This window comes from Mixophyes fleayi, chromosome 2 (assembly GCF_038048845.1).
Source record: "Mixophyes fleayi isolate aMixFle1 chromosome 2, aMixFle1.hap1, whole genome shotgun sequence".
Classification (NCBI taxonomy): domain Eukaryota; kingdom Metazoa; phylum Chordata; class Amphibia; order Anura; family Limnodynastidae; genus Mixophyes; species Mixophyes fleayi.
In genome coordinates, this window is record NC_134403.1 from 11,351,844 (window position 1) to 11,379,654 (window position 27,811).

At 48.7% G+C, this 27,811-nt stretch overlaps 1 protein-coding gene across 3 annotated transcripts; it reads left to right on the plus strand.

The window, feature by feature from the left end:
• The first annotated feature begins 936 nt into the window (after positions 1-936).
• On the plus strand, positions 937-20,632 carry ILK (integrin linked kinase). Of its 3 annotated transcripts, none has more exons than XM_075198474.1 (13): positions 937-1,028; positions 5,238-5,345; positions 12,957-13,122; positions 13,704-13,799; positions 14,017-14,113; positions 15,617-15,700; positions 16,086-16,171; positions 16,247-16,356; positions 16,735-16,862; positions 17,531-17,652; positions 17,934-18,033; positions 18,907-19,037; positions 19,172-20,632. In XM_075198474.1, the coding sequence occupies exons 2-13, from the start codon at positions 5,257-5,259 to the stop codon at positions 19,319-19,321; spliced, it is 1,359 nt and encodes a 452-aa protein (XP_075054575.1). In that variant the 5' UTR covers positions 937-1,028; positions 5,238-5,256; the 3' UTR covers positions 19,322-20,632. The 3 variants fall into 3 exon arrangements, with proteins under 3 accessions (XP_075054575.1, XP_075054577.1, XP_075054576.1); XM_075198476.1 differs by lacking the exon at positions 937-1,028 and adding an exon at positions 2,181-2,313; XM_075198475.1 differs by lacking the exon at positions 937-1,028 and adding an exon at positions 4,126-4,712.
• The last annotated feature ends 7,179 nt before the right edge of the window (positions 20,633-27,811 follow it).

Consider the following 27,811-nt stretch of genomic DNA (forward strand, 5'->3'; position numbering starts at 1 on the left):
AACCAAGATCCGAAAGAAATGATGGCGCTCCTGCACGGATAACATAGCCTTTTAGCAGCCCGCCTAACACTTTGTACCATGTGACCGCTGCGATCACATGACCCTGTGACGTCATATTGACGTGCCAGGTACCTAAGCCGAAGGGGATTTAGCCGCTACCATACTTATACTGACAGTGGTATTATACTGTAGATGGGTTTTATATATAATATAAAAATGTAGTAAGTTTGAGGGATCGATTTATCCAGACTTCTCCAATAAGGAGTTTCTGTTTCTGGCCCGGACTTGGGCTTCCAGTTCCAGATCGGAAGCCCAAGTTTATTCAAAACTTTTATTTTTTTGTAAATTATTTACAAAAAAATAAAAGTTTTGAATAAAATAGCAGGATCCCCCCAATTCAGACTACAGCTGGCACATGACCAGGAGGGCATTATAAATAGGTAGAAGCCTAAATCCAATGTTTTCTGGGCTCAGGGCTAAGGATGATCACAACTTACACCAGGCTCCATTTTATTCCTACATCTCATACATTTTATGTTGAACACATTTGTACCGCAGTGGATGAAGAATGTCCTATAGAGGACACCATAGTGATGTTATATAATACATAATATACCCAAGTCCAGTCACATGGTATCTTCTACCCTCCCTCCAGTCTCAGTTACTTGGTACTTCCCACTTGCTGAAATACACACAGCGTACGCCCCCGCAGTCACGTGGTCTCTCCGTCTCTCTCCACCTCCCTATATATGGTCAATGAGCTCAGCTCAAGTAGGGGGCGGGGACAAAGCTTCACTCAACGTCTATTGGCTGAGGACTCGGCTTTGCCCGCCCTGTCATTCATCCTTTCTGTGCCTCGCCCCAATCCTTCTACTCTCCCATTGGCTGTGCGTAGCTAAGCTCCGCCTACTGGCAGCAGCTATTGGACCGCGAACTCCAGTCACCGCCCAATAGAGACACCCAGCTTCGGAATGTGACGTGTCTGCGGGAGCGCACACGTAATAGGGGCGGCGGGAGCGCGCATTGAGGTGTGTAGATGTAACTGTAGTTGTGTCTGGTTGTGTATATATAGTGTATATGGGGTCTGATACTGTACATATACTGTACATAGGATGTGATACTGTGTATATACTGCATATAGGGTATATAGTGTATAGGGTGTGATACTGTATATAGGGTATAATACTGAGTATATACTGCATATAGGGTATGATACTGTGTATATGGGGTGTGATACTATGTATATAGGGTGTTATACTGTACATATACTGTATATAGGGTATGATACTGTATATAGTGTATATAGGGTGTGATACTGTACATGTACTGCATATAGGGTGTGATACTGCATATAGGGTATGATACTATGTATATACTGTATATAGGGTGTGATGCTGTTCATATACTGTATATAGGGTGTGATTCTGCATATAGGGTATGATACTATGTATATACTGTATATAGGGTGTGATGCTGTTCATATACTGTATATAGTGTGTGATACTGCATATAGGGTATGATACTGTGTATATACTGCATATAGGGTGGGATACTATATATATACTGTATATAGGGTGTGATACTGTATATAGAGTATGATACTGTACATATACTGCATATAGGGTGTGATACTGTACATATACTGTATATAGGGTATGATACTGTACATATACTGCATATAGGGTATCATATTGTGTATATAGGGTATGATACTGTATATAGTGTATATAGGGTGTGATACTGTGTGTATATAGGGTATGACACTATGTATATACTGTATATAGGGTGTGATACTGTATATAGGGTGTGATACTGTGTATATACTGTATATAGGGTATGATACTATGTATATACTGTGTATAGGGTGTGATACTGTATATAGGGTGTGATGCTGTACATATACTGTATATAGGGTATAATACTGTACATATACTGCATATAGGGTATCTTACTGTGTATATACTGAATATAGGATGTGATACTGTATATATACTGTATATAGGGTGTATTGCTGTGTATATATTGCATTTAGGGTGTGATACCATATACAGCATGTTATAACACTATATATACTGTGGATGTCTTAAACAGTTTATCAGGGTTTCTTTCTCATCGTCAGTAACAGACTGTAACTGACTACTCCTACTGGTGTCACCACCAGACACTCGCCGACTGCTAATGCCAACTGCGCAATAGTTACATGAGGATTCAGCTGCTACCACTAGGCTTCTTCAACAGTGCCTAGAACCACTTACGTTAAAGTTTGGGAACCACTGGTGTAAGCTCTTAGCTGTTGGTCACAGGATACAGCAGGTAATAGTCGCAGGCAGAATCTTCAAGCAGTGATGTTTTATTTGCTCAAGGGATCCTTATAAGGACCATTGCACACTAGTTGGAGTTACTAGTTATACTTAAATACAAATGGTATAATACAGTTAAAATACAAAATACAGCTCTTGTATACTGTGTCTGACATACATGTTGGCAGGGGATATCTCAGCCCCCTTCCTAGCTGGCACCACAAAGTCTGAGATATTACATCAGATATTTAGCATCAGTATGTAATATATTCTATAATCTTGGATTTAACAAAATTAACATCAATCTGTGATTTTCTAAATTACTTGCTAGTTGAATTATTCATGTAGTTCCTCTATCTTTTTAACAAGACAGGATAAAAAGTAACAACCCCCTGCTGTGTATTCAGGCTAAAAAAATGTTCCTCTCTCACAGATAAAAAAAAAAAGGCTTAATTAGCATGGGATTGGTGGTCGTAGAAGCAAATTTCCTCTAACATGGCATCGGTACATTTCCAATTCAAACTCAGTACATTTGCAATGATAAACATTGGCGCACTAAGTAAAATGTATACAATAAGTTATTTCTATGTGATACAGTCACAGTAATAGTAAGGCTCATCTGTATGAAATGACCCAACTTCTTTCTGAAAAAACACAGGAAATTATACCAAATATAGTGTAGTATTTTCAATAAAACGGGATTGATTAGCTTTATTACACCAAAAGTATATGTGTGTACCAGATATGAGAAAAGTAATAGCTCATCTGTAATACTTCCTGTTGCTGTAATACACATGATCTTCTCTTTGTCTCCGGAACAAGAGATGGAAAGACCAAATAGTGTAGTAATGTTTAACACAGGAAGTATATTAGAAAATACACTTATAAACTTTATACTCACACTTTAAAAAAAATTAAGTGCGTATCTGTAGTTCAGACTGGATGGTCAGAAAATGGCAGAATGGCGTTTCAAACCATATTGCCCTTAATTGGGTCAAAGCAAGTTGCTGATCAGGTAAGATGAAAAGAAGATTCAGCTGATATATATTATGGCGTAATACTGTATATAGGGTATGTGCGGCTGGATCACATAAATAACTTATTGCATAAATATATTTAAATTATTAGCGTAGTGCGCCAATTTATATCATTGCAAATGTACTGACCTTTGACACCTGTTTATTAGAAATGTACTGATTACTGAGGTATTGATTTCTGATGTAATAGGCATTTGTTTGAGGAAATCCTCATTAAGACTAATCAAGTCTTTTCATGTGAGTGACCGACATGTCTTTTTAGTCTAAGTGCACCGCAGGAGGTCGTTGCTTTCCTTTCATGTGTAGTTCTCATCTTGTATCTTAGAACCTGTCTGAATAATGCAACCAGAAAGTTTTCAAGTTTTAGGAAATCGATGTGAATTTTGTAAATAAAATTGCGTTAACTACGCGTCTAAAGAAATATCACATCCTGATGTTAAATTATCTGATGTGATATCAGACGTTTCGGTGCCTGGTTGGATCAGGGGGCTTGTCTACCCCCTGACAACGTGTGTCAGAATCTGTATAAAAGGAGCTCTGTTTTACTATGTAATGTATCATTTTCATCTGTAACTTCTGGATGATCACCAGTACCACAAACTGGTGTGGATAAGTCCTTGACAGGACTCGAGCAATAAACATCACTGCTTGAAGATTATACCTGTGACTATTATCTGCTGTATCCTGTGACCAACAGATAAGAGCTTACACTCTAACTCGTTCAACTGAAGAAAAGAACAAAAGACGGGACTAATTGATGGTGCACTATATATGGCTCTACACACAAATAAGTTACTTAGTTGTGTGTAGAACCATATATAGTGCACCATCAATAAGTCCAGTTTTTTGTTCTTTGTGGCTGGTTGCACCTCAATATTAAATACAACTCTGATACCTATAAGTAAAAGATATAAGGAATATTCTGATGAGTCTTAAGAGATTTTGAGATCCAGATCTCACACACACAAAACTAGTGCGACAATATACCTCCCAGTTACTCTAATCCTTTCCCCGGCTGTCCTGTGTTGAACCCAGCGTCTCTGTGCCATCGCTCTGCCCGGTACCCAGCAGTCCTGTTCCATAGTAAGTGGTCAGGATGTACCAACCAGCCCACAGCAAAGAGGTGCTGCAGCAGCTATACCAGCTACCCAGAAGTAAGCAGTTCTACGCACTGTTGAAGAAGCCCAGTGGTGGCAGCTGAATCCTCATGTAACTATTGTGCAGTTGGCATTCACAGTCGGCGAGTGTCTGGTGGGAAGGGGACACCAGTAGGAGTGGTCAGTAACAGTCGGTTACTGACGGTGAGGAAGAAACCCAGATAGAATGTGCAGGAAGAACATCCTTCATCCTCTTCCCCAACAGACCAGGTGGTGAAGTAAGGCTATCGGGTCACAGTTATAACATATGATATATGTGTGTATGGTGTTAGAATTGTCTATATTGTTTGCTGCATTGTACTGTACCCCGTACAGAGCAGTGGATTTACTTCCTGGTCAGTAATCAGGGATGTGTATATTGTAGTTATAATAATATAAATCTGTTATGTGTTATTTGTCACATTATAGGACTTGGTGATGACTGGTAATTATGTCCTGATGTATGGGCTTTCTGCCGTGGTCCGTCTGTGATGGAGGACAGATATTGGGATCGCAGCAGAAAGCCAGCGCAGAGAATTTATTGTTTTCATTTCGGAATTTGAAAAAAATATTTTTTGGAGGGAGACCCCCTTTAACTTGAGCAGCAAAACACTGCCATAAAATATTCCACATTTACAGGGTACATAACCCACCATCCTCCTCTTTCCATTCACCAGTTTCATCCCACCTCTTGTCATGTATTCTGTGTATGTGTTGCCTGTGTACAGCACATTCGAAATACTGAATACTTATAATCTCCACAGGAGCTGTACACAGGTCATCATGGACGACATTTTTACACAGTGCCGGGAGGGGAATGCAGTGGCTGTTCGATTGTGGCTGGATAATACAGAGAATGACTTGAACCAGGGGTGAGTGGTTCCTTCTTGCAATTCATCCACCCCCTCTGTCAACATTTAGTGATGACCATGCCCCCACCCCATGTATCACTCTGTCCCTGTGTCCCAGTGATGACCATGCCTCCAGCCCATGTATCACTCTGTTCCTCTGTGTTCCAGTGATGACCATGCCTCCACCCCATGTATCACTCTGTCCCTCTGTATTCCAGTGATGACCATGCCCCCACCCCCTGTATCACTCTGTCCCTGTGTACCAGTGATGACCATGCCCCCACCCCCTGTATCACTCTGTCCCTGTGTACCAGTGATGACCATGCCCCCACCCCCTGTATCACTCTGTCCCTGTGTCCCAGTGATGACCATGCCCCCACCCCATGTATCACTCTGTCCCTCTGTATTCCAGTGATGACCATGCCTCCACCCCATGTATCACTCTGTCCCTGTGTTCCAGTGATGACCATGCCCCCACCCCCTGTATCACTCTGTCCCTGTGTTCCAGTGATGACCATGCCCCCACCCCATGTATCACTCTGTCCCTCTGTATTCCAGTGATGACCATGCCTCCACCCCCTGTATCACTCTGTTCCTCTGTATTCCAGTGATGACCATGCCCCCACCCCCTGTATCACTCTGTCCCTGTGTTCCAGTGATGACCATGCCCCCACCCCATGTATCACTCTGTCCCTCTGTGTACCAGTGATGACCATCTCTCCACCCCATGTATCACTCTGTCCCTGTGTCCCAGTGATGACCATGCCTCCACCCCATGTATCACTCTGTCCCTGTGTTCCAGTGATGACCATCTCTCCACCCCATGTATCACTCTGTCCCTCTGTATTCCAGTGATGACCATCTCTCCACCCCATGTATCACTCTGTCCCTCTGTATTCCAGTGATGACCATGCCTCCACCCCATGTATCACTCTGTCCCTGTGTTCCAGTGATGACCATGCCTCCACCCCCTGTATCACTCTGTCCCTGTGTTCCAGTGATGACCATCTCTCCACCCCATGTATCACTCTGTCCCTCTGTATTCCAGTGATGACCATACCTCCACCCCCCTGTATCACTCTGTCCCTCTGTGTTCCAGTGATGACCATCTCTCCACCCCCCTGTATCACTCTGTCCCTCTGTGTTCCAGTGATGACCATGCCTCCACCCCCTGTATCACTCTGTTCCTCTGTGTTCCAGTGATGACCATGCCTCCACCCCATGTATCACTCTGTCCCTCCTGTGTTCCAGTGATGACCATGGCTCCACCCCATGTATCACTCTGTCCCTCTGTGTCCCAGTGATGACCATGCCTCCACCCCCCTGTATCACTCTGTCCCTCTGTGTTCCAGTGATGACCATGCCTCCACCCCATGTATCACTCTGTCCCTCCTGTGTTCCAGTGATGACCATGGCTCCACCCCATGTATCACTCTGTCCCTGTGTTCCAGTGATGACCATGCCCCCACCCCATGTATCACTCTATCCCTCTGTATTCCAGTGATGACCATGCCTCCACCCCATGTATCACTCTGTCCCTCTGTATTCCAGTGATGACCATGCCTCCACCCCCTGTATCACTCTGTCCCTCCTGTGTTCCAGTGATGACCATGCCCCCACCCCCTGTATCACTCTGTCCCTGTGTTCCAGTGATGACCATGCCTCCAGCCCATGTATCACTCTGTTCCTCTGTGTTCCAGTGATGACCATGCCCCCACCCCATGTATCACTCTGTCCCTCTGTGTACCAGTGATGACCATGCCCCCACCCCCTGTATCACTCTGTCCCTGTGTTCCAGTGATGACCATGCCCCCACCCCCTGTATCACTCTGTCCCTGTGTTCCAGTGATGACCATGCCTCCAGCCCATGTATCACTCTGTCCCTCTGTGTTCCAGTGATGACCATGCCCCCACCCCATGTATCACTCTGTCTCTCTGTGTTCCAGTGATGACCATGCCTCCACCCCCTGTATCACTCTGTCCCTGTGTCCCAGTGATGACCATGCCTCCACCCCATGTATCACTCTGTCCCTGTGTATTCCAGTGATGACCATGCCTCCACCCTATGTATCACTCTGTCCCTCTGTGTTCCAGTGATGACCATGCCCCCACCCCATGTATCACTCTGTCTCTCTGTGTTCCAGTGATGACCATGCCTCCACCCCCTGTATCACTCTGTCCCTGTGTCCCAGTGATGACCATGCCGCCACCCCATGTATCACTCTGTCCCTGTGTATTCCAGTGATGACCATGCCTCCACCCCCTGTATCACTCTGTCCCTGTGTTCCAGTGATGACCATGCCTCCACCCCCTGTATCACTCTGTCCCTCTGTGTTCCAGTGATGACCATGCCTCCACCCCATGTATCACTCTGTCCCTGTGTATTCCAGTGATGACCATGCCTCCACCCTATGTATCACTCTGTCCCTCTGTGTTCCAGTGATGACCATGCCTCCACCCCATGTATCACTCTGTCCCTGTGTATTCCAGTGATGACCATGCCTCCACCCCCCTGTATCACTCTGTCCCTCTGTATTCCAGTGATGACCATGCCTCCACCCCCTGTATCACTCTGTTCCTCTGTGTTCCAGTGATGACCATGCCTCCACCCCCTGTATCACTCTGTCCCTCTGTATACCAGTGATGACCATGCCTCCACCCCATGTATCACTCTGTCCCTGTGTCCCAGTGATGACCATGCCTCCACCCCCTGTATCACTCTGTTCCTCTGTATTCCAGTGATGACCATGCCTCCACCCCATGTATCACTCTGTTCCTCTGTGTTCCAGTGATGACCATGCCTCCACCCCATGTATCACTCTGTCCCTGTGTTCCAGTGATGACCATGCCCCCACCCCATGTATCACTCTGTCCCTGTGTCCCAGTGATGACCATGCCTCCACCCCCTGTATCACTCTGTCCCTCTGTGTTCTAGTGATGACCATGCCTCCACCCCATGTATCACTCTGTCCCTCTGTATTCCAGTGATGACCATGCCTCCACCCCATGTATCACTCTGTCCCTCTGTGTTCTAGTGATGACCATGCCTCTACCCCACCCCATGTATCACTCTGTCCCTCTGTATTCCAGTGATGACCATGCCTCCACCCCATGTATCACTCTATCCCTCCTGTGTTCCAGTGATGACCATGCCTCTACCCCATGTATCACTCTGTCCCTCTTTATTCCAGTGATGACCATGCCTCCAGCCCATGTATCACTCTGTCCCTCTGTATTCCAGTGATGACCATGCCTCCACCCCATGTATCACTCTATCCCTCCTCTGTTCCAGTGATGACCATGCCTCCAGCCCATGTATCACTCTATCCCTCCTGTGTTCCAGTGATGACCATGCCTCCAGCCCATGTATCACTCTGTCCCTGTGTATTCCAGTGATGACCATGCCTCCACCCTATGTATCACTCTGTCCCTCTGTGTTCCAGTGATGACCATGCCTCCACCCCATGTATCACTCTGTCCCTGTGTATTCCAGTGATGACCATGCCTCCACCCCCCTGTATCACTCTGTCCCTCTGTATTCCAGTGATGACCATGCCTCCACCCCCTGTATCACTCTGTTCCTCTGTGTTCCAGTGATGACCATGCCTCCAGCCCATGTATCACTCTGTTCCTGTGTATTCCAGTGATGACCATGCCTCCACCCCCCTGTATCACTCTGTCCCTCTGTATTCCAGTGATGACCATGCCTCCACCCCCTGTATCACTCTGTTCCTCTGTGTCCCAGTGATGACCATGCCTCCACCCCCCTGTATCACTCTGTTCCTCTGTGTTCCAGTGATGACCATGCCTCCACCCCCTGTATCACTCTGTTCCTCTGTATTCCAGTGATGACCATGCCTCCACCCCATGTATCACTCTGTTCCTCTGTGTTCCAGTGATGACCATGCCTCCACCCCATGTATCACTCTGTCCCTGTGTTCCAGTGATGACCATGCCCCCACCCCATGTATCACTCTGTCCCTGTGTCCCAGTGATGACCATGCCTCCACCCCCTGTATCACTCTGTCCCTCTGTGTTCTAGTGATGACCATGCCTCCACCCCATGTATCACTCTGTCCCTCTGTATTCCAGTGATGACCATGCCTCCACCCCATGTATCACTCTGTCCCTCTGTGTTCTAGTGATGACCATGCCTCTACCCCACCCCATGTATCACTCTGTCCCTCTGTGTTCCAGTGATGACTGTGCCTCTACCCCACCCCATGTATCACTCTGTCCCTCTGTGTTCCAGTGATGACCATGCCCCCACCCCATGTATCACTCTGTCCCTCTGTTTTCTAGTGATGACCATGCCCCCACCCCATGTATCACTCTGTCCCTCTGTATTCTAGTGATGACCATGCCCCCACCCCCTGTATCACTCTGTCCCTGTGTTCCAGTGATGACCATGCCTCCACCCCCTGTATCACTCTGTTCCTCTGTATTCCAGTGATGACCATGCCTCCACCCCCTGTATCACTCTGTCCCTGTGTCCCAGTGATGACCATGCCTCCACCCCATGTATCACTCTGTCCCTCTGTGTTCCAGTGATGACCGTGCCTCTACCCCACCCCATGTATCACTCTGTCCCTCTGTGTTCCAGTGATGACCGTGCCTCTACCCCACCCCATGTATCACTCTGTCCCTGTGTCCCAGTGATGACCATGCCTCCACCCCATGTATCACTCTGTCCCTCTGTATTCCAGTGATGACCATGCCTCCACCCCCCTGTATCACTCTGTCCCTCTGTATTCTAGTGATGACCATGCCTCCACCCCCTGTATCACTCTGTCCCTCTGTGTTCCAGTGATTACCATGCCTCCACCCCCTGTATCACTCTGTCCCTCTGTGTTCCAGTGATGACCATGCCTCCACCCCCTGTATCACTCTGTCCCTCTGTATTCCAGTGATGACCATGCCTCCACCCCCTGTATCACTCTGTCCCTCTGTGTTACAGTGATTACCATGCCTCCACCCCCTGTATCACTCTGTCCCTCTGTATTCCAGTGATGACCATGCCTCCACCCCATGTATCACTCTGTCCCTCTGTGTTCCAGTGCTGACCATGCCTCCACCCCATGTATCACTCTGTCCCTCTGTGTTCCAGTGATGACCGTGCCTCTACCCCACCCCATGTATCACTCTGTCCCTCTGTGTTCCAGTGATGACCATGCCTCCACCCCCTGTATCACTCTGTCCCTCTGTGTTCTAGAGATGACCATGCCTCCACCCTATGTATCACTCTGTCCCTCTGTATTCCAGTGCTGACCATACCTCCACCCCCTGTATCACTCTGTCCCTCTGTATTCCAGTGATGACCATGCCTCCACCCCATGTATCACTCTATCCCTCCTGTGTTCCAGTGATGACCATGCCTCTACCCCATGTATCACTCTGTCCCTCTTTATTCCAGTGATGACCATGCCTCCAGCCCATGTATCACTCTGTCCCTCTGTATTCCAGTGATGACCATGCCTCCACCCCATGTATCACTCTATCCCTCCTGTGTTCCAGTGATGACCATGCCTCCAGCCCATGTATCACTCTATCCCTCCTGTGTTCCAGTGATGACCATGCCTCCAGCCCATGTATCACTCTGTCCCTCTGTATTCCAGTAATGACCATGCCTCCACCCTATGTATCACTCTGTCCCTCTGTGTTCCAGTGATGACCATGCCCCCACCCCATGTATCACTCTGACCCTGTGTGTTCCAGTGATGACCATGCCTCCACCCCATGTATCACTCTGTCCCTCTGTATTCCAGTGATGACCATGTCTCCACCCCATGTATCACTCTGTCCCTCCTGTGTTCCAGTGATGACCATGCCTCCAGCCCATGTATCACTCTGTCCCTCTGTATTCTAGTGATGACCATGCCCCCACCCCCTGTATCACTCTGTCCCTGTGTTCCAGTGATGACCATGCCTCCACCCCCTGTATCACTCTGTTCCTCTGTATTCCAGTGATGACCATGCCTCCACCCCCTGTATCACTCTGTCCCTGTGTCCCAGTGATGACCATGCCTCCACCCCATGTATCACTCTGTCCCTCTGTGTTCCAGTGATGACCGTGCCTCTACCCCACCCCATGTATCACTCTGTCCCTCTGTGTTCCAGTGATGACCGTGCCTCTACCCCACCCCATGTATCACTCTGTCCCTGTGTCCCAGTGATGACCATGCCTCCACCCCATGTATCACTCTGTCCCTCTGTATTCCAGTGATGACCATGCCTCCACCCCCCTGTATCACTCTGTCCCTCTGTATTCTAGTGATGACCATGCCTCCACCCCCTGTATCACTCTGTCCCTCTGTGTTCCAGTGATTACCATGCCTCCACCCCCTGTATCACTCTGTCCCTCTGTGTTCCAGTGATGACCATGCCTCCACCCCCTGTATCACTCTGTCCCTCTGTATTCCAGTGATGACCATGCCTCCACCCCCTGTATCACTCTGTCCCTCTGTGTTCCAGTGATTACCATGCCTCCACCCCCTGTATCACTCTGTCCCTCTGTATTCCAGTGATGACCATGCCTCCACCCCATGTATCACTCTGTCCCTCTGTGTTCCAGTGCTGACCATGCCTCCACCCCATGTATCACTCTGTCCCTCTGTGTTCCAGTGATGACCGTGCCTCTACCCCACCCCATGTATCACTCTGTCCCTCTGTGTTCCAGTGATGACCATGCCTCCACCCCCTGTATCACTCTGTCCCTCTGTGTTCTAGAGATGACCATGCCTCCACCCTATGTATCACTCTGTCCCTCTGTATTCCAGTGCTGACCATACCTCCACCCCCTGTATCACTCTGTCCCTCTGTATTCCAGTGATGACCATGCCTCCACCCCATGTATCACTCTATCCCTCCTGTGTTCCAGTGATGACCATGCCTCCACCCCATGTATCACTCTGTCCCTCTGTATTCCAGTGATGACCATGCCTCCACCCCATGTATCACTCTATCCCTCCTGTGTTCCAGTGATGACCATGCCTCCAGCCCATGTATCACTCTATCCCTCCTGTGTTCCAGTGATGACCATGCCTCCAGCCCATGTATCACTCTGTCCATCTGTATTCCAGTGATGACCATGCCTCCACCCTATGTATCACTCTGTCCCTCTGTGTTCCAGTGATGACCATGCCCCCACCCCATGTATCACTCTGACCCTGTGTGTTCCAGTGATGACCATGCCTCCACCCCATGTATCACTCTGTCCCTCTGTATTCCAGTGATTACCATGCCTCCACCCCATGTATCACTCTGTCCCTCCTGTGTTCCAGTGATGACCATGCCTCCAGCCCATGTATCACTCTATCCCTCCTGTGTTCCAGTGATGACCATGCCTCCAGCCCATGTATCACTCTGTCCCTCTGTGTTCCAGTGATGACCATGCCTCCAGCCCATGTATCACTCTATCCCTCCTGTGTCCCAGTGATGACCATGCCCCCACCCCATGTATCACTCTGACCCTGTGTGTTCCAGTGATGACCATGCCTCCACCCCATGTATCACTCTGTCTCTCTGTGTACCAGTGATGACCATGCCTCCACCCCATATATCAATCTGCCCCTGTAGTCCAATGATGACCATGCCTCCACCCCCCCTGTATCACTCTGTCCCTCTGTGTTCCAGTGATGACCATGGGTTTAGTCCTCTGCACTGGGCTTGTCGCGAAGGCCGCAGTAACATCGTTGACATGTTGATAATGAGGGGAGCACGAATCAATGTTATGAACCGGGGTGATGACACCCCACTGCACCTGGCTTCTAGCCATGGTCATCGGGACATCGTTCAGAAGGTGAGTCATGTGACACTGAAGTTGACCACACGGCCTGTCCGCAGAACGCTCACCAGTGTATTTGGGATAGGGGAGTGTGTGTTGCAGGCTACAACTCCTCTCTCTAGCAGTTTTCTAGTACAGTGTATATACTACGTGTCTGTGATTCAGAGGGGGCGGCTGGGGTCCTATGTCTGTGGACGGCAATATTGAGGCTGATGATTTGGAGTTTTCCCTCGCTTATCCCTATTAAGTTACGATGGATTTTCCTTGATATGCCCGACTCCTGGAGCAACATTTTAATATTTTGATTACTGCTTGTTTTTCTCATATTGTCTATTGACAAAAGGATTAATTTACTAATATTGCATATAGGTGTAAACTTTGCAAATAACCACCGCAATGAATCGCACGCTTCCTCTCATTACATAATATTCCCTAGACAAAAGCTGTGTGCTGATTGGTTGCTGTGGAATGTTGGTACAGTTGTAATATCCTTTCACAGCCTGTAGGTGTCCCTATCGCTGTCTAAATCACTAGCGCCACCTGTAGGACACTGAGTGATTACATGCTCGGATATAATCCTCCGCTCTCTCTCACAGCTCATTCAGTACAAGGCGGATGTCAATGCGGTGAATGAACATGGGAACTCTCCTCTGCACTATGCCTGTTTCTGGGGACAAGACGAAGTCGCCGAGGTGAAGACTGACCCCTCCTGTATGGGCAGTATGCAATAAGATTAGATTGATGAGAGTACAGCTTGTTGTTGGAGGGGTCCCTGGGGTGTATTTAAACCCATGTGAAGTTCTGCAGGATTGTAATGTTATATGCAGACTCTGTACATGTCTAATAGTACATTATATATTGATAATGTATATGAATACCGTGTGATGGGATCTTTATTCCCCCCCCTAGGACTTGGTAAATAACTCTGCACTGATCTATATCTCTAACAAATATGGAGAGACCCCGCTCGATAAAGGGAAACCCCACCTCCGAGAGCTTCTGCGGGGTATGTGCCAGAGAAACACTATGGTGGCTTATACTGTAATGTGTGTAATATTATTATTTATGAGGCGCAATGTGCAGAATCTGCAGCAATGTGCTGTTCTCAAAATATACACAAAACTGTATACAAATAAGTAATGGGCAAGAGAAACAATAGCATCAGAAAAAAACAATACAAGAGGCAATAGAGAAAGCAACTACGTAAGACACAGCTAGAACAAAGAGGAGATAGAGAGGGCCAGACTTGTGAGAGTAAACATTCTAGAGGGGCGGGGTAGCAGACAGAGACATAGGGGTGGAGGGAGTTGTCTTAGAATGGGGTGGGGTAGGAAAGTGTGAAAAGGTGAGTTTTGAGGGAGTGCTTGACGGTTGGGGACAAGTCAGGTCAGGTGGGCCAGTTAGCACCAATGGAGGGAAGCGTCATGAGCGATGTTCTGATGGTGGGAGTGTGAGATGGTGAAAGGAGAGGAGGAGATCAAAGGTCATCAACAGGCCAGAGAGGAGGAGATTGCAATAATCAAGGTGGGAGATGACAAGAACGTGGACAATGTTCTTGGTGGCATCCAGGGAGAGGAAAGGACGAATCTGGGCAGTATTGTGAAGGTGAAGGCGACAGGATTGGGCAAGGAGCTGGATGTGGGAAGTGAAGTTGAGGGCAGAGTCAATGATGACTTTCCCCAGGCAGTGTGCATAGGGATAGGGGAGAGGGTGATACCATCGACCTTAAGGTGGACAGAAGTAGGAGATGTGATACTGGGTGGTGGAGAGACAATAAGCTTAGGTTTGGATATGTTGAGCTTGTTGTCATCCAAGTGGAGATGGCAGAGAGGCAGTCAGACATGCAGAAGAGGAAAGGGGTCAGGTGAGGAAACGTAGATTAGAGCGTCTTGTGCATAGAGGTGATATTGGAGTTCAAAGGAGCGGATGAGTTGACCAAGACAACTTTGTAGAGAAAAAAGTAATCTGCTAAGAACAGAGCCATGGAGGTCCCCAACAGATAGAGGGAGAGGAGGGGAGCAAGCACCAGAGGATTAGACACCGAAGGACAGAGGTAGACGGTAAATCGGGAAAGAATGGTGCTGTGAAGACTATGGGAGTGAAGGGTGTCAAGAGAGAATGGTCAACTGTGTTGAAAGCAGCAGAGAGGTCAAGGTAAGGGCAAGGAGAAGTGGCCCTTTAAGTTGGCCAAGAGTAGATCATTAGTCTCCTTGCTAAGGGCAGTCTTGGTGAAGTGAAGAAGGCAGATGCCCAATTTTAAAGGGCCAGGGAGAGATTGGATCGTGAAACTACTCAGGTTTGGAAAGGAATGTGAGTAGGGATATGGGGCTGTAGCTGCAGAGAGGAAGGGGCGAGAGATGGTTTCTTGACAATGGGAGTCATGAGTGCGTGTTTAAAGGCGGAAGGGTGTGGTGTGTGTGTAATATAACGTGGTTGCTGGGGCAGTTTGTTCTTTTTATTACATGTATTCATCATATGTGATATGAGACACATAAATTGTTCCCTATAGACCGGGCTGAGAAAATGGGTCAAAGTATGAGCAGGATCCCTTACAAAGATACTTTCTGGAAAGGAACAACAAGAACCAGACCACGTGAGGACTAACTTACCCTATTATCTACCTCGCTAAATCCCCCCCCCTTCCCCCTATCCCGTACCAGGTTGACTTCCCCCCCCCCCCCCCTCCTCCCCATCATATACCAGGCTTGACTACCCGTGCACCCCTCATCCCGTACTAGGTTGACCCCCCCCCCCCCCTCCCTCCCCATTATATACCAGGCTTGACTACCCGTGCCCCCTCCATCCCGTACCAGGCTGACTCGCCCCATCTTGTACCACACTAACCCTTCCTAAATTTATCTTTGCTCAACCCTCTGTATACCCCTTACTGTTCACTGCCTGACTCCTCACCCACCTCTAACCTTATAACCCTCTTACCAGAGCTTCTCCCCCCTTCTCACATCTCCCTTTACCCACAGGCAACGGTACTCTGAATAAACAGGCCGGCATTGACTACAAGCAGTTAACCCTCAGCCACAAGCTCCACGACAACCATTCTGGAGAGGTAAGTACAGATGACGCTCCATATCTGGGTATGTAATAACACATACCTGTAATATCAACACTCTTCTCTTCATAGCTGTGGAAGGGGCGCTGGCAGGGGAACGACATTATCATCAAAGTCCTCAAAATAAGAGATTGGAGTACAAGGAAAAGCAGAGATTTCAATGAAGAGTATCCGAAACTGAGGTGAATCCAAAACTTCTTTAGGACACGTAACCCACATTGAGCATTAATACTATCCCGACACGTGACCCCCACTGAGCATTGATACTGCCCAGAGATGTGACCCCCCCACTGAGTATTGATACTGCCCAGAGACGTGACCCCCCCCACTGAGTATTGATACTGCCCAGAGACGTGACCCCCCCCCACTGAGTATTGATACTGCCCAGAGACGTGACCCCCCACTGAGTATTGATACTGCCCAGAGACGTGACCCCCCCCAACTGAGCATTGATACTGCCCAGAGACGTGACCCCCACTGAGCATTGATGTTATCACTTTGTATTATTCCCTTCATCCTTTTTGCTCACTTTTGTCTTGGTCTAATATCGTCCTGTGCAGGATATTTTCTCATCCAAATGTTCTCCCAGTTTTGGGGGCCTGTCAGTCACCCCCTGCACCCCATCCTGTGCTCATCACACACTGGATGCCCTACGGATCACTATACAATGTTCTGCATGAGGGGACCAGTGAGTATCTTTGGATACACAGCAGTAACTAACACTGATACTTTAACCATGAGGACTTGAATTAATGAAGAACAGTCATAAATGTCAGTAAATAGTGGAGGGGAGAAGTGATCCCGGGAAGCATTGGAGGGTTTGGGGAAGGGAATACAGTGGAAAAGTGACGCCAGGAACTAGTGAGTAATGGGGAAGAAGAAGTCATGCTGGTGAAGCAGTGGGGGGATTAGGAGAAGGGATAACGCTAGGGAGGGGGGGGTGGGGTGTAACACTTGGAAGCAGCTGGTGGTTGGGAGATGAAATGGCATCATGAAGCCATTGGTTGTGAGAAAAAGTGATGCCAGGAAGCTGTGGGGGGTTGGGAGAAGAAGTGACACCGGGGAGCCATAGGGGATTGTGCGGAGCAGAAGTGAGACCAGGAACTCGTGGGGGTGAAACCAAGAAGTATTTGGTGTCTTGTGATTGGGTATAATGAGTCCTGTTAAGAAGCTGTGATAACTTTTGGGATGGATTAGTAATTTGTGGTGGAAATGAGAGTTTGGGTGATGAGTCATGTCAGGAAGCATTAGTAAGTTTTTTGCGGGGATGGTATAGTAGTAATGTCCCCTCTATTGTGTTCTGAGCCTCTCTAGTCTGTTTTCAGTGTTTCTCACAAGCCAACCATGTCTTCACAGATCTGGTGGTGGATCAGTGTCAAGCAGTGAAGTTTGCCCTTGACATTGCCCGTGGCATGGCGTTTCTTCACACATTGGAACCTCTCATTCCTCGCCATTACTTGAACAGCCGCAGTGTTATGGTGAGTCTATAGGTTAAGTGGTGCCCATATTTCTTCCATTGTGATAGTTCATAGTCCTCAGTTACTATTCGCTCTATATCCATCGTCTTGTCAAATGTCACAGTGACCACTTTATCCGTCCTAATTTGGGGTCCCTTGTTACCTGTTACAGAATCCACTCAGCTTTATTTTTCGTGGTCCCCTTCCGTGTGAACCAGCGTTGTTCCATACTTCTTTTTATCAGTGGTGATACCTGCATCTTGCTGATCTTTTCAGTATCCTATCTGTTCTCCACTATACAGATTGATGAAGATATGACCGCTCGTATCAGTATGGCAGATGTTAAACTGTCCTTCCAGTGTCCGGGCCGTATGTACTGTCCTGCGTGGATTGCACCAGAAGGTAAATGGTTCTTCTTTCGACTCTCACACTGCACTGTACATTTCTGTTTCTTATTCTCTCCAGATCTCCACTCTGACTCCATCGTCCTATCCCCCCTTTACTATCTCCTTCCTCTGATAACTTGCTGACTACCCCTGTATACCTCTATACTAACCTGTCCTCCACTAACTTCCTGTCTTCCCCAATATAACACTCTCCTCCTGTCTCTTTACTATCCTTTTCCTCTACTAACTTCCTTTCGGCCCCTATATACCACTGTCCAAGCGCATTTCAGGGAACTTCCTGGTCTTTGGAAACCCTTTGTAAAAGGTGGGTACTCCTAATTTTTTGGATTGATGGAAACTTTGCAAAATGCGCTGGATGGAAACAGTATAAAAATCTCACAATTTTTCTCTGAACACACTGCTTGGTTTGTTTCATTTATATCTTAAAAGAATCATGGGAGTAAGGGGACGTCAGGACTTTACTGCATGTGAAACTTTTGTGTGTTTAGATAATTTAAATATATTGCTTGGAATGTGCAGAATGGGTCTAGGACGGGATTGGGCTTTACCAGTACATATGCGCAACCAGAGAATTCGTGTCTGACGGTCCCTAACTGTAAATCTGGGAATGCCTCCCAAATGCGCCAGCTCAACTTGTCCCGCAAAGCAAAATGTCATTTTTCTATCCCAGTGCAAAATCCGCATACGCTGCCATTTTCCCCAAATCTGTCCACTTCCCTGTACAAATCTGCTCATCTGCTCCATGGGTATGCTTGAGACCCCAAAAAGAGAGTTTAGAATGTGGTGGACTTTGTACTAGGGGTAGGCAGCTAATGAAGTAGCTGATAAACTCATGATACGTAGCTGATTGATCAGTTGTCTCTTCCAGCTCTGCAGAAACGTCCTGAGGACATTAACCGTCGCTCTGCAGACATGTGGAGCTTCGCTGTTCTGCTGTGGGAGCTGGTCACTCGAGAGGTTCCTTTTGCCGACCTTTCGAACATGGAGATTGGCATGAAGGTAGGTCATATCTCATTTTATGTTGGATATAGTCCACAGAGCCTTTTCATAAGATCATTATATTTGGACAGAGTTTTGCTGGATGTTGTGGGAAGAAGAAACTCTACTGAACTACATTTTGGGGTGTGTTCTAGGTGTCCCTTGAAGGTCTGCGCCCCACAATTCCTCCCGGGATCTCTCCACATATCTGCAAGCTCATGAAGATCTGTATGAACGAGGATCCTGCCAAAAGACCCAAGTTTGACATGATTGTCCCTATTCTGGAGAAGATGCAGGAGAAATGATGACCTTGGCTTTACATCATCCCATCCCAACTACGCTACACAACCACAATTGCTGCCCAAATGCGCAGAGAGAAACCATCTCACAGCTACATCAGCCAAAAGCGGACACAATCCAGAGCAATGTGATCCCAGTATTATCCATTGCTCTAGCTCTAAGCCAACATCAAACACCAAGTGCCTTCTGGGAAAACTGGGGTCCATTATTCTGTACCAGAGCGAGATGGTGGCACGGAGCCATATAATGAATATTCCACACAAGCCATGACCAATCTGTATCCAATGTCCACTTCCCACCAGGCTGTGGTTACTGAGCAGTGTTATATAAAACCAGTATTTATGAGATTGCATTCTAAGAAATGGTGGTTCTAGACTAAGGACGTTCAGAAAATGGGGTCATGGGTCACATTTATCTTTTAAAACCCGTGACCCTCCTGAATATGTCCACTCTTTAGTCTAGTGAGCGTAGTGCGATTATGACGTCTATGTAGCAGGTTATTCTGTGACTGGATGCTGAAGGTATTAGTAATCCGCTATCGGTAACCTACTGCTTGGACTTTGTGAACATTTCATGCTGGATCTTTGATTACATTTCTGAGAGGCCTCTACTGGGCAAAGGGCAAAATATTGCCCTTTGCCCACCGCTGTTTTAGAGGGATGGGTCCTTGACATTTCAAAGAGGTTAGGATTGGTGAGAATGGGGCTGTACCATAATTTGGTGGATCCATGTCTTGATATTTCAGTATACTAAACGATGATCATTCTCGGCTTCTGAAGTTTGGAGCCATAAGTGATATATTTCAAGGTGGTGAAGAATGATTGTTCCAGACTGGGAACAGTAGTGAATGCTTGTGGTATGGTTTCATTTTTGAGCTGTAATAAAGAACAGCGGAAGGGATGGAGTTTTATGTTACAAAGGGCATGAAATATTTTCTTATAGTTGGAGCTGGCCATGTTTACTAAACATCAAACTATCACGCTGCTCAGTTGGTACCGCCCCCGAGGAACAGGTGCACTGCACTGTTGTTGCCTGTTAAATCCCTGGTGCTTTGCTATGTGCCTAGGGCAGTGTACTGTATTAATTACCCCTCATACCTTGCTGCCACACCTCTATATAGCTCTGCCAGTGTATAAATATGTAATATCACTGTAACGTATTATATATCGGAGGTGGTGGAGACCCGGTGCTTGGAACTCCTCCCCACCTCCGTGTGCCTTCTGTCATTAAGCAGGAGTAGAAAAAATGTATTTTTTATATATATCTAAATTAATCATGCGCACCTTGTGAAAGCTTAATAAATATTATTCTACAAATCCCAGCCTGCCCTGTCTTCATCAGACGAGAGTAAAATAGCCCTGGCTATTCTCTGAGACGCAATGGTCTCCGCGAGTCAGATGTCAGCTTCAGATATCAGATGTCGGCAGAACCTTCCTCGTCACAGCCTCCGATATCAGTCGTTCGCTTCCTGCACATGGTGCTTGTTACAGATAATGCGTTGGAAATATTTTTTATTTAAGTCTTGCAACAAATACATGAAAACATTCCATATGGTGGCACCGACTCAAACTTAAAACCAACTTAAGAGGTATGGCTGAACGCCACAAAGTCAATAAACCAAAAAGAACCAATCATATAAATATGTTAAGGGTAAAATCGCATAAAATCAAGAAGGTGCCACCTCAAACCCATTCTAAACAAACTAACAAGCAAAACACACCTACCCCTTTACCTCAAGAAGCAAGTTGTAGGTGCATGTAAGCCATACTTGAAAAATATTCACTCAAATATCAAAATCTATTGGGGTGCAAGGGATAGCAAGAAGAAGCCACATAGCGAGGAGGGACACCAGACTTTGACCCCCTACGGAGGTCTCAGACCCCTCCACAGTCTGAGCCAGTTGGCATTGGGCATCCGGCTGCCCTCCATACCCCTCAATTTCCATACCTCGTGGAGAATATCTCCCACCACCACTTCACAGGGAAGGACTTTCTGCCGAATGGACACCTGGCACCGTGCATTCCACGTGAAATATCTAATCACTAAACTGACTAGAAAAAGAGTGCACAAATCAAAAGCCCTCCACCTCGCCTTGAATGCCCCGTAGACCCATTCAGGGTAACTAAGCCCCGAAAGGCAGGGGATCCCCAGCGACCCAGAGACTCTCTTGTAAATCTCTACGTTGAAGGGACACCCAAGCAAAAAATGGTCCATAGTCTCCTCCACCCCTAGACATTCCTCCCGCGGGCAGCCGCGATCATCGGCATTCCTATACTTGAGGTTCCCTCTCACATAAAGTCTCCCTTGGAAGGAGAGCCAGGCAATGTCCCAAAGCTTCAGCGGGATTCTCCCCGAGTTTATCAGGGAAAGCCCCACCGAACTCACATCACCTGGGCAGTCTCTCAGTGACAACGGGACCCAGAAGTGGGAGTGCAGGACTCTCTTCTCCAACTCCCTTCTAGAAGAGCTCCCGACTTCCCCCGCCCCTAAGCCCCAACGTCTTGTCATTTTCAAACCCAGGACAACGTAGGTCGGGAGATACCCATGCCTGACCCGGAAACTCTTAACCGTGCCTCCACCATACCATGAACTGAGAAAGGGATCCACCCACACCCTGAAGCCTCCCACCCACTGAGGAGGGGTCTCAACTAGGAGACTGCTCAGGTGCAACTTTAGGAAAGTTGACATAAAGAAAAGCACTGGGTTAATCATACCCAGGCCCCCATCCTTCCTCAGACGGTAGGTCACAGCCCGCTTGACCAGGTTCAGCCTATTCCCCCAGAGCAACTGGAAGAAAACTGCATAAACCCTAGACCATAAAGACTCCGGCAACAGACACACGTAGCTGATGTACAGGAATACCGGGATCAGGAAGGTCTTGATCAGGTCCACCCTTTCCCGGAGAGAGTGTTTCCACCTCTTCCAGCTCTCTACCTTCCGGGAAGCTTCTTCCAGCCTTGATACCCAATTTTGTTTGGCATAATCGCCATGACCGAATTGGATCCCTAAGATTTTAATCTTGTCACTAGCCCGGGGAAGACTGTCTGGGAGACTGAATTCACAGCCCTCCTTCCCCATCCAGAAAACTTTACTCTTTTCCTGGTTTACCAACGAGCCACTGGCTTCGGAATACCCACAGACCAGAGTCGTTACCTCCTCAGCTTCTGCAGAACTCGACAAAACAACAGTAACGTCGTCGGCGTAGGCCACGACCCTCAAGGGACACTCCGGACCCAAAAGCACCCCTCCCAACGAGCTGCCACCAACCCTTCTGACGAAGGGATCTATGGCAAACACATACAGAAGGGGGCTCAGGGGACAACCCTGTCTTACTCCAGAGCTGACCCCGAAGGACGGACCCACCCAACCATTCACAAGAGGAAAGCTCTCGGCCTGCTTGTAAATAGTGCGTAGCCAATTCACCACCCGGACTGGAAGACCATACCTCAGAAGCAGAGCCCAAAGGTACTCGTGATTTACCCTGTCAAAAGCCTTCGACTGATCTAATGCCAAAAGGTACCTTCCCTCTTCCCCAGCACGGCACCGCTCGAAAGCCTCCCGCACCGCCAGGACAGCACTGAAAGTGTTTCGACCCTTCACAGTACAATGCTGAAAGGGAGAGAGCAACCGACCGGAAACCTGCATCACTCTACAGAACAGCACCTTCGCCAGAATCTTTCTGTCGGTGTTGAGAAGAGCTATGGGGCGCCAGTTCTCAACACACGACTGATCCTTCCCTTTGGACAACAAGATAAGAGCAGAGACCCTCATGGAGGGAGGTAGTAAACCTCTGCCCAGGCTCTCATTAAAGACCTCCACAAGGCGCGGAGCCAGGATGTCCCCAAAGGTCTTATAAAATTCGGAGGTTAGACCATCCGGGCCTGGGGCTTTCTTGACAGATAGCCCATCAATTGCCATCCTGACTTCGTCCACCGTTATCTCATCCCCCAAAGACTCAAGCGAGCCGCTAAAATCCTCAAGGCCAGGGGTTTCCCTTAAAAACTGGTCCCTCCTTTCTTTGTCAAGTGGCTTCTCGGACAAGAGATCGGAGTAGAAAGACTGCACAACGCCGAGAATGCCCTCCCTCTCCTCCCTCAGGACACCCCCAGCGTCGCGCAAGCCTCTCACCTCCTTAGCATCTACCGAGTTCCTACAACTCTGAAAAGGGTCGGGCGAATGGTACTTCCCGTAATCCCTCTCCAGAATCAAGGAAGCATACCGGTCATACTGTATCTCCCTCATCCGAGCCTTCACCCGGGAGATCTCCCCATTGTCTCCCTGTCCAGAGATCAGGAATCCAAGTTTTCTCCTCAGTGCCACGTAGGTGTTCTCTTTTAAACAATTGTTTCTGGCTACGAGGCCCTGGAAAAAGTTCCGGGTCCTCTTCTTCAGTATCTCCCACCATTCAGACCTACCCCAACCCGCCTCCAAAAGCGTTTCCTGGGTTTCAAAAAAGTCCCTAAAAGACTGTCTTATCACCTCCTCTTCTAGGAGCCTAGAGTTCAGGCGCCACAGACCCCTACCCTTCCGAAGGGACTCCGAAGCATTCAAGGACATAGATAGGTAAACGTGATCGGAAAACTCTACCGGCCTCAGCTCTGGAGCCGAGGTTTTCGAGCTTTCCTTAACAAAAACCCTATCTATCCTAGACCTGCAGCTACCTCTGAAGTAAGTGAAACCCGTGTGGTCCGGAGAATGGCGAACGTGAACATCCACCAGACCAGCCTGTCTAACCATACTATTTAGAAAAATGGAGTCATAGCCCAACGTAGTCTTTGAACCTCCCCTGTCTTTTGTCCTAGTAATGGTGTTGAAATCACCTCCAAAGACTATCTGTCGGGCCGAAAAAAGGTACGGCTTTATCGCCCTGAAGAGGCACTTCCGATCCCACTTTGTTTGTGGGCCGTAAACATTGATCAGCCTCAGGTCGTGCCCCCTCAGGTTGACATCCAACACCATGCACCTACCTACCTCAAGCTCGATAACTCGCTGAATGGTTATCATGCCGGTAAAAAGTACCGCCAGCCCACCGTACGGCTCGGCCGCAAGAGACCAGTAGGAGGGCCCCCGCCTCCACTCTCTCTTTGCTTTATGTACGTCAGCAAGCTGACTCAATCTGGTCTCTTGCAAAAACAAAAAATCAACCTCAATCGTGTTGAAAAAATCATAGGCCATGTAACGAGCACGCTCGGAAAGGATAGATGCCACATTAATGGTGGCAAATCTTATGGGCTGGGAAGCCATCCTTCAGAGTTATAGATAGTAGTAACAACTCACTTCTTTTTAATTTTCCTCTCCGAGTCCTCATCCGAGGACCCGAAGCGTTTATAACTTACGCCTGCAGGAAGGGAAAGTCCCTCTACTAGGACTGTCTCCTCACCTAACCGGGGGGCAGCCCCTACCTTTGTTAACTCCCCAACTGACCCACCAGGATCGATTTTGGTCTCCCGTTCCCTATCCCTCCCCCTCTGGCTACTCTGGTCGCCGGACGGGACAGAAGAGACACTCTGAGGACCTATGATGTTGTCAGGAAAGGGACCTATAGGGCCTAGCGGAGGGTCTTCCACACGTAGAACAGGGACTATGTCCTCCCTCTCAGGCACTCTCTTCACTCTTACCCGACCCTTAACAGGAGGCTCTTCCACAACTACACTACTCGTGGGTTGGGTCTGTATTTTTAGGTCTGCCGCCTCTTTCTCCTCAGAGGCCTCTAGGGACGCTTTCGCGTTATCTTTCAGGAAGGAACGTGCCGTTGTTTTTGTATTTTCGGATCTTTTTTTTACCTTCGCTATCTCCCCCAATGACAACTCCCTTGCCCTTCTTGACTTTTGTTTTTTCCTGGTTGCCCTTTGGACTAGCTCCCTGCCTGCCACCCTCACTATCTCCCCCTCATCCATGCTTTCCTCGCTACTGGTGAGAAATTGGAATTTGTTAGATAGTACCACTACCTCTTTTTCGGTATGTTTTTTCTTACCCTTGGCTTTCTTCGGTTTTGACCACTCAACCCCTTCGCTTGCCGGGCTCTTACCCGCCTCACTTACAGGACACTCAACCCCCTTACTTATAAGGCTCTCAGCCACCGCCACAACCCTTGGGGGAGGGGGGGAGGGAAGGGGGAAGGGAGGGGGGACTGCGTAGGGGGAAGGTCTCTTAGTACTGCCAGCTCCCTCTGCTCCACTCTGCTCACCCCACTCTCCACCACCTCCATCACCTCTACCAGTTCTGCGTCTGTGTACCCCCCATTGTGGGCCGCATGGGGGCACCTACTAAATGGGTGGCCGATGACACCGCACAGGTTGCACCTGATCTGACTGCATGACTTAGTCTCGTGACCTGTGTCCCCACAGTGCCCACACTTTTGCTGGGGGCAGTTCATGCTGAGGTGGCGGAAGTCCCCACACTTGTGGCACATCCTCGGCTGACCTGGGTAGAAGCACTGGATCCTGTCGCGGCCAATGAAGGCAGCCGAGGGCAAGTGCACCAGGGTCTACCGTGGTGGACCAACCGCCACCCCAGACCCCGTGGCTCGGGTCCGGCACCTTGATTAAGGGCGATGTTAACGTGGCATATCTGCCGACCCAGAACCTCAGGTCTGCCGCGGGGATCGATTCGTTCCTTACCAGGATCGTCACCTTCACCTTTTCCTGCCTAGTAATCGCTAAGGCCTTAAAACCCGTCCACGGATCCTTCAGCCTGCACCCACCCCACCGATTCCAGAAGGCTTGTAGCCCCTGGTACGACATGAAGCTAACATCGTACTCGGCCGTGTTGACGGGGTGGATGCAGGCGAAAAGATCCGCCGGGACAAATCCAAAGGTGTGTAGAAAACTCTTTAGAAAATCAGACCGGTTGGGGGGATCTTTTCCCATGAACTTTAGCTGTACAACATTCCTTCGCCTAAAGGGCTGAGCCCCCACTGGCCCTTGCGGCCTGGGCATGGTGTTAGCCCCTCCCCCTAGGGAGCTCGGGCCCGCTACGGCCCCAGCATATGATTTTACACCGGGCAATGGTCTTGGGTCTGCCACTAGACCCCTTTCATTTGGCTGGTTTCTGTCCCCAGTATTGCTGGGTTCGGGACCCCTTATCTCCAGCCGGGACCCAGACCCCCCTTCCCTGGTATGAGGTGCCATCTGCCCACTATCCCCCAGGATGCCGGGCATGGACTTTGATGTCTTTTCTATTAGTTCTGCCGCCCTCCTTGCCCTGTCTGATATCACTAGGGGCCCAAAAATTGTTTCAATGATCTTCTCCTGAATTGCACTGGGACCCGCATTGCTACCCATTGTAACACTTTTGTCCCCTACCACCTTTGTTTCCCCAGCCCTGGGTACACCACCTTGGGCTGTCAGATTTGCTGTGTCACAGGTGACAGCATCAGTGCCCTCCACACATACATCGCTCGCTGACACCTTGTCCTCAGTTTTTGCAGCATCAGAATTGACATTGGCAGCCTTAACACTTATTACATTTCCTACTGTTACCACAGCACAAACGGACTTGGACGCGCTGGCACTGATCTCTGGGCTATGGCCGTTGCTCGGCTGCGCTACAGGGAAACGCGCCGCCACTCCGCAACTTGCCTCTGCCCTGATCACTAGGCCAGCTTTTGCATCCGCACATAAGTTAGCATTATTACATGTTATATCATCTGTATTGACATTTACAGTATTTGGGATAATGGCTGCGTTTACACTCACCAGTCTCCGGGCATCCGGGTACTCCCTTCCGGCTTCCCCAGGCAGGACACCAGACTGCTGGGTGTGCATGATGCTTCCGTCCCCCGGAAACAGTGCCGCACCACCCTCGGGTCCGCCTTCCGTTTTCCCCGGGCCCTTCATCGACTTCTGTTTCCCTTCCATGGCACGGATGGTTTCGTATAGTCCACCGCTCTCACTGTCCACCTGAGCCTCAACTACCTCGTTCGGAGGCAGTGCCGCCGAGTCCTTCAGGCTAGCAGTGTCCACGGCGGCTCTTAGTGCTTCCAATAAGTTTTCCTTCATCTTAACGGCCTCCATCAGGTCTTCTATTTCCGCCGAGATTATTGCTCGGTCCCGGCTATACGCCCGGTTTCGTTTTTTTTTTCCTCTTGGCAATCAACCGCACCAAACCTTCTACCTCCGCTTCCAGTACACCGATCTTGGCCTCGGCGCCCGCCTCCTCCTGCTCGCTGTCTTCAGATTCCGGCAGGCCGACGGACGCCGGGTCTATCGGTTCCACCGGCTTATTATCCAGATCTGCGTTTGTCTGCGGGCATAGTTTGCCTGCCGCCTTCCTCCCCGGACCTGGTTGCTCCACCAGGCCGGATCCTGGTTCTTGGCTCCCGATATTGCACTTCATATCGGCCGGTTCCAGGATGGCAGGTTCACACACATCGCTCTGTACGCTTGTCTGTATGCTTGGTTTCCCGGCACCTAGTTGCTCCACTAGGCCGGTACTCGGTTCCAGGATGGCAGGTACACACACATCGCTCTGTACGCTTGTCTGTATGCTTGGTT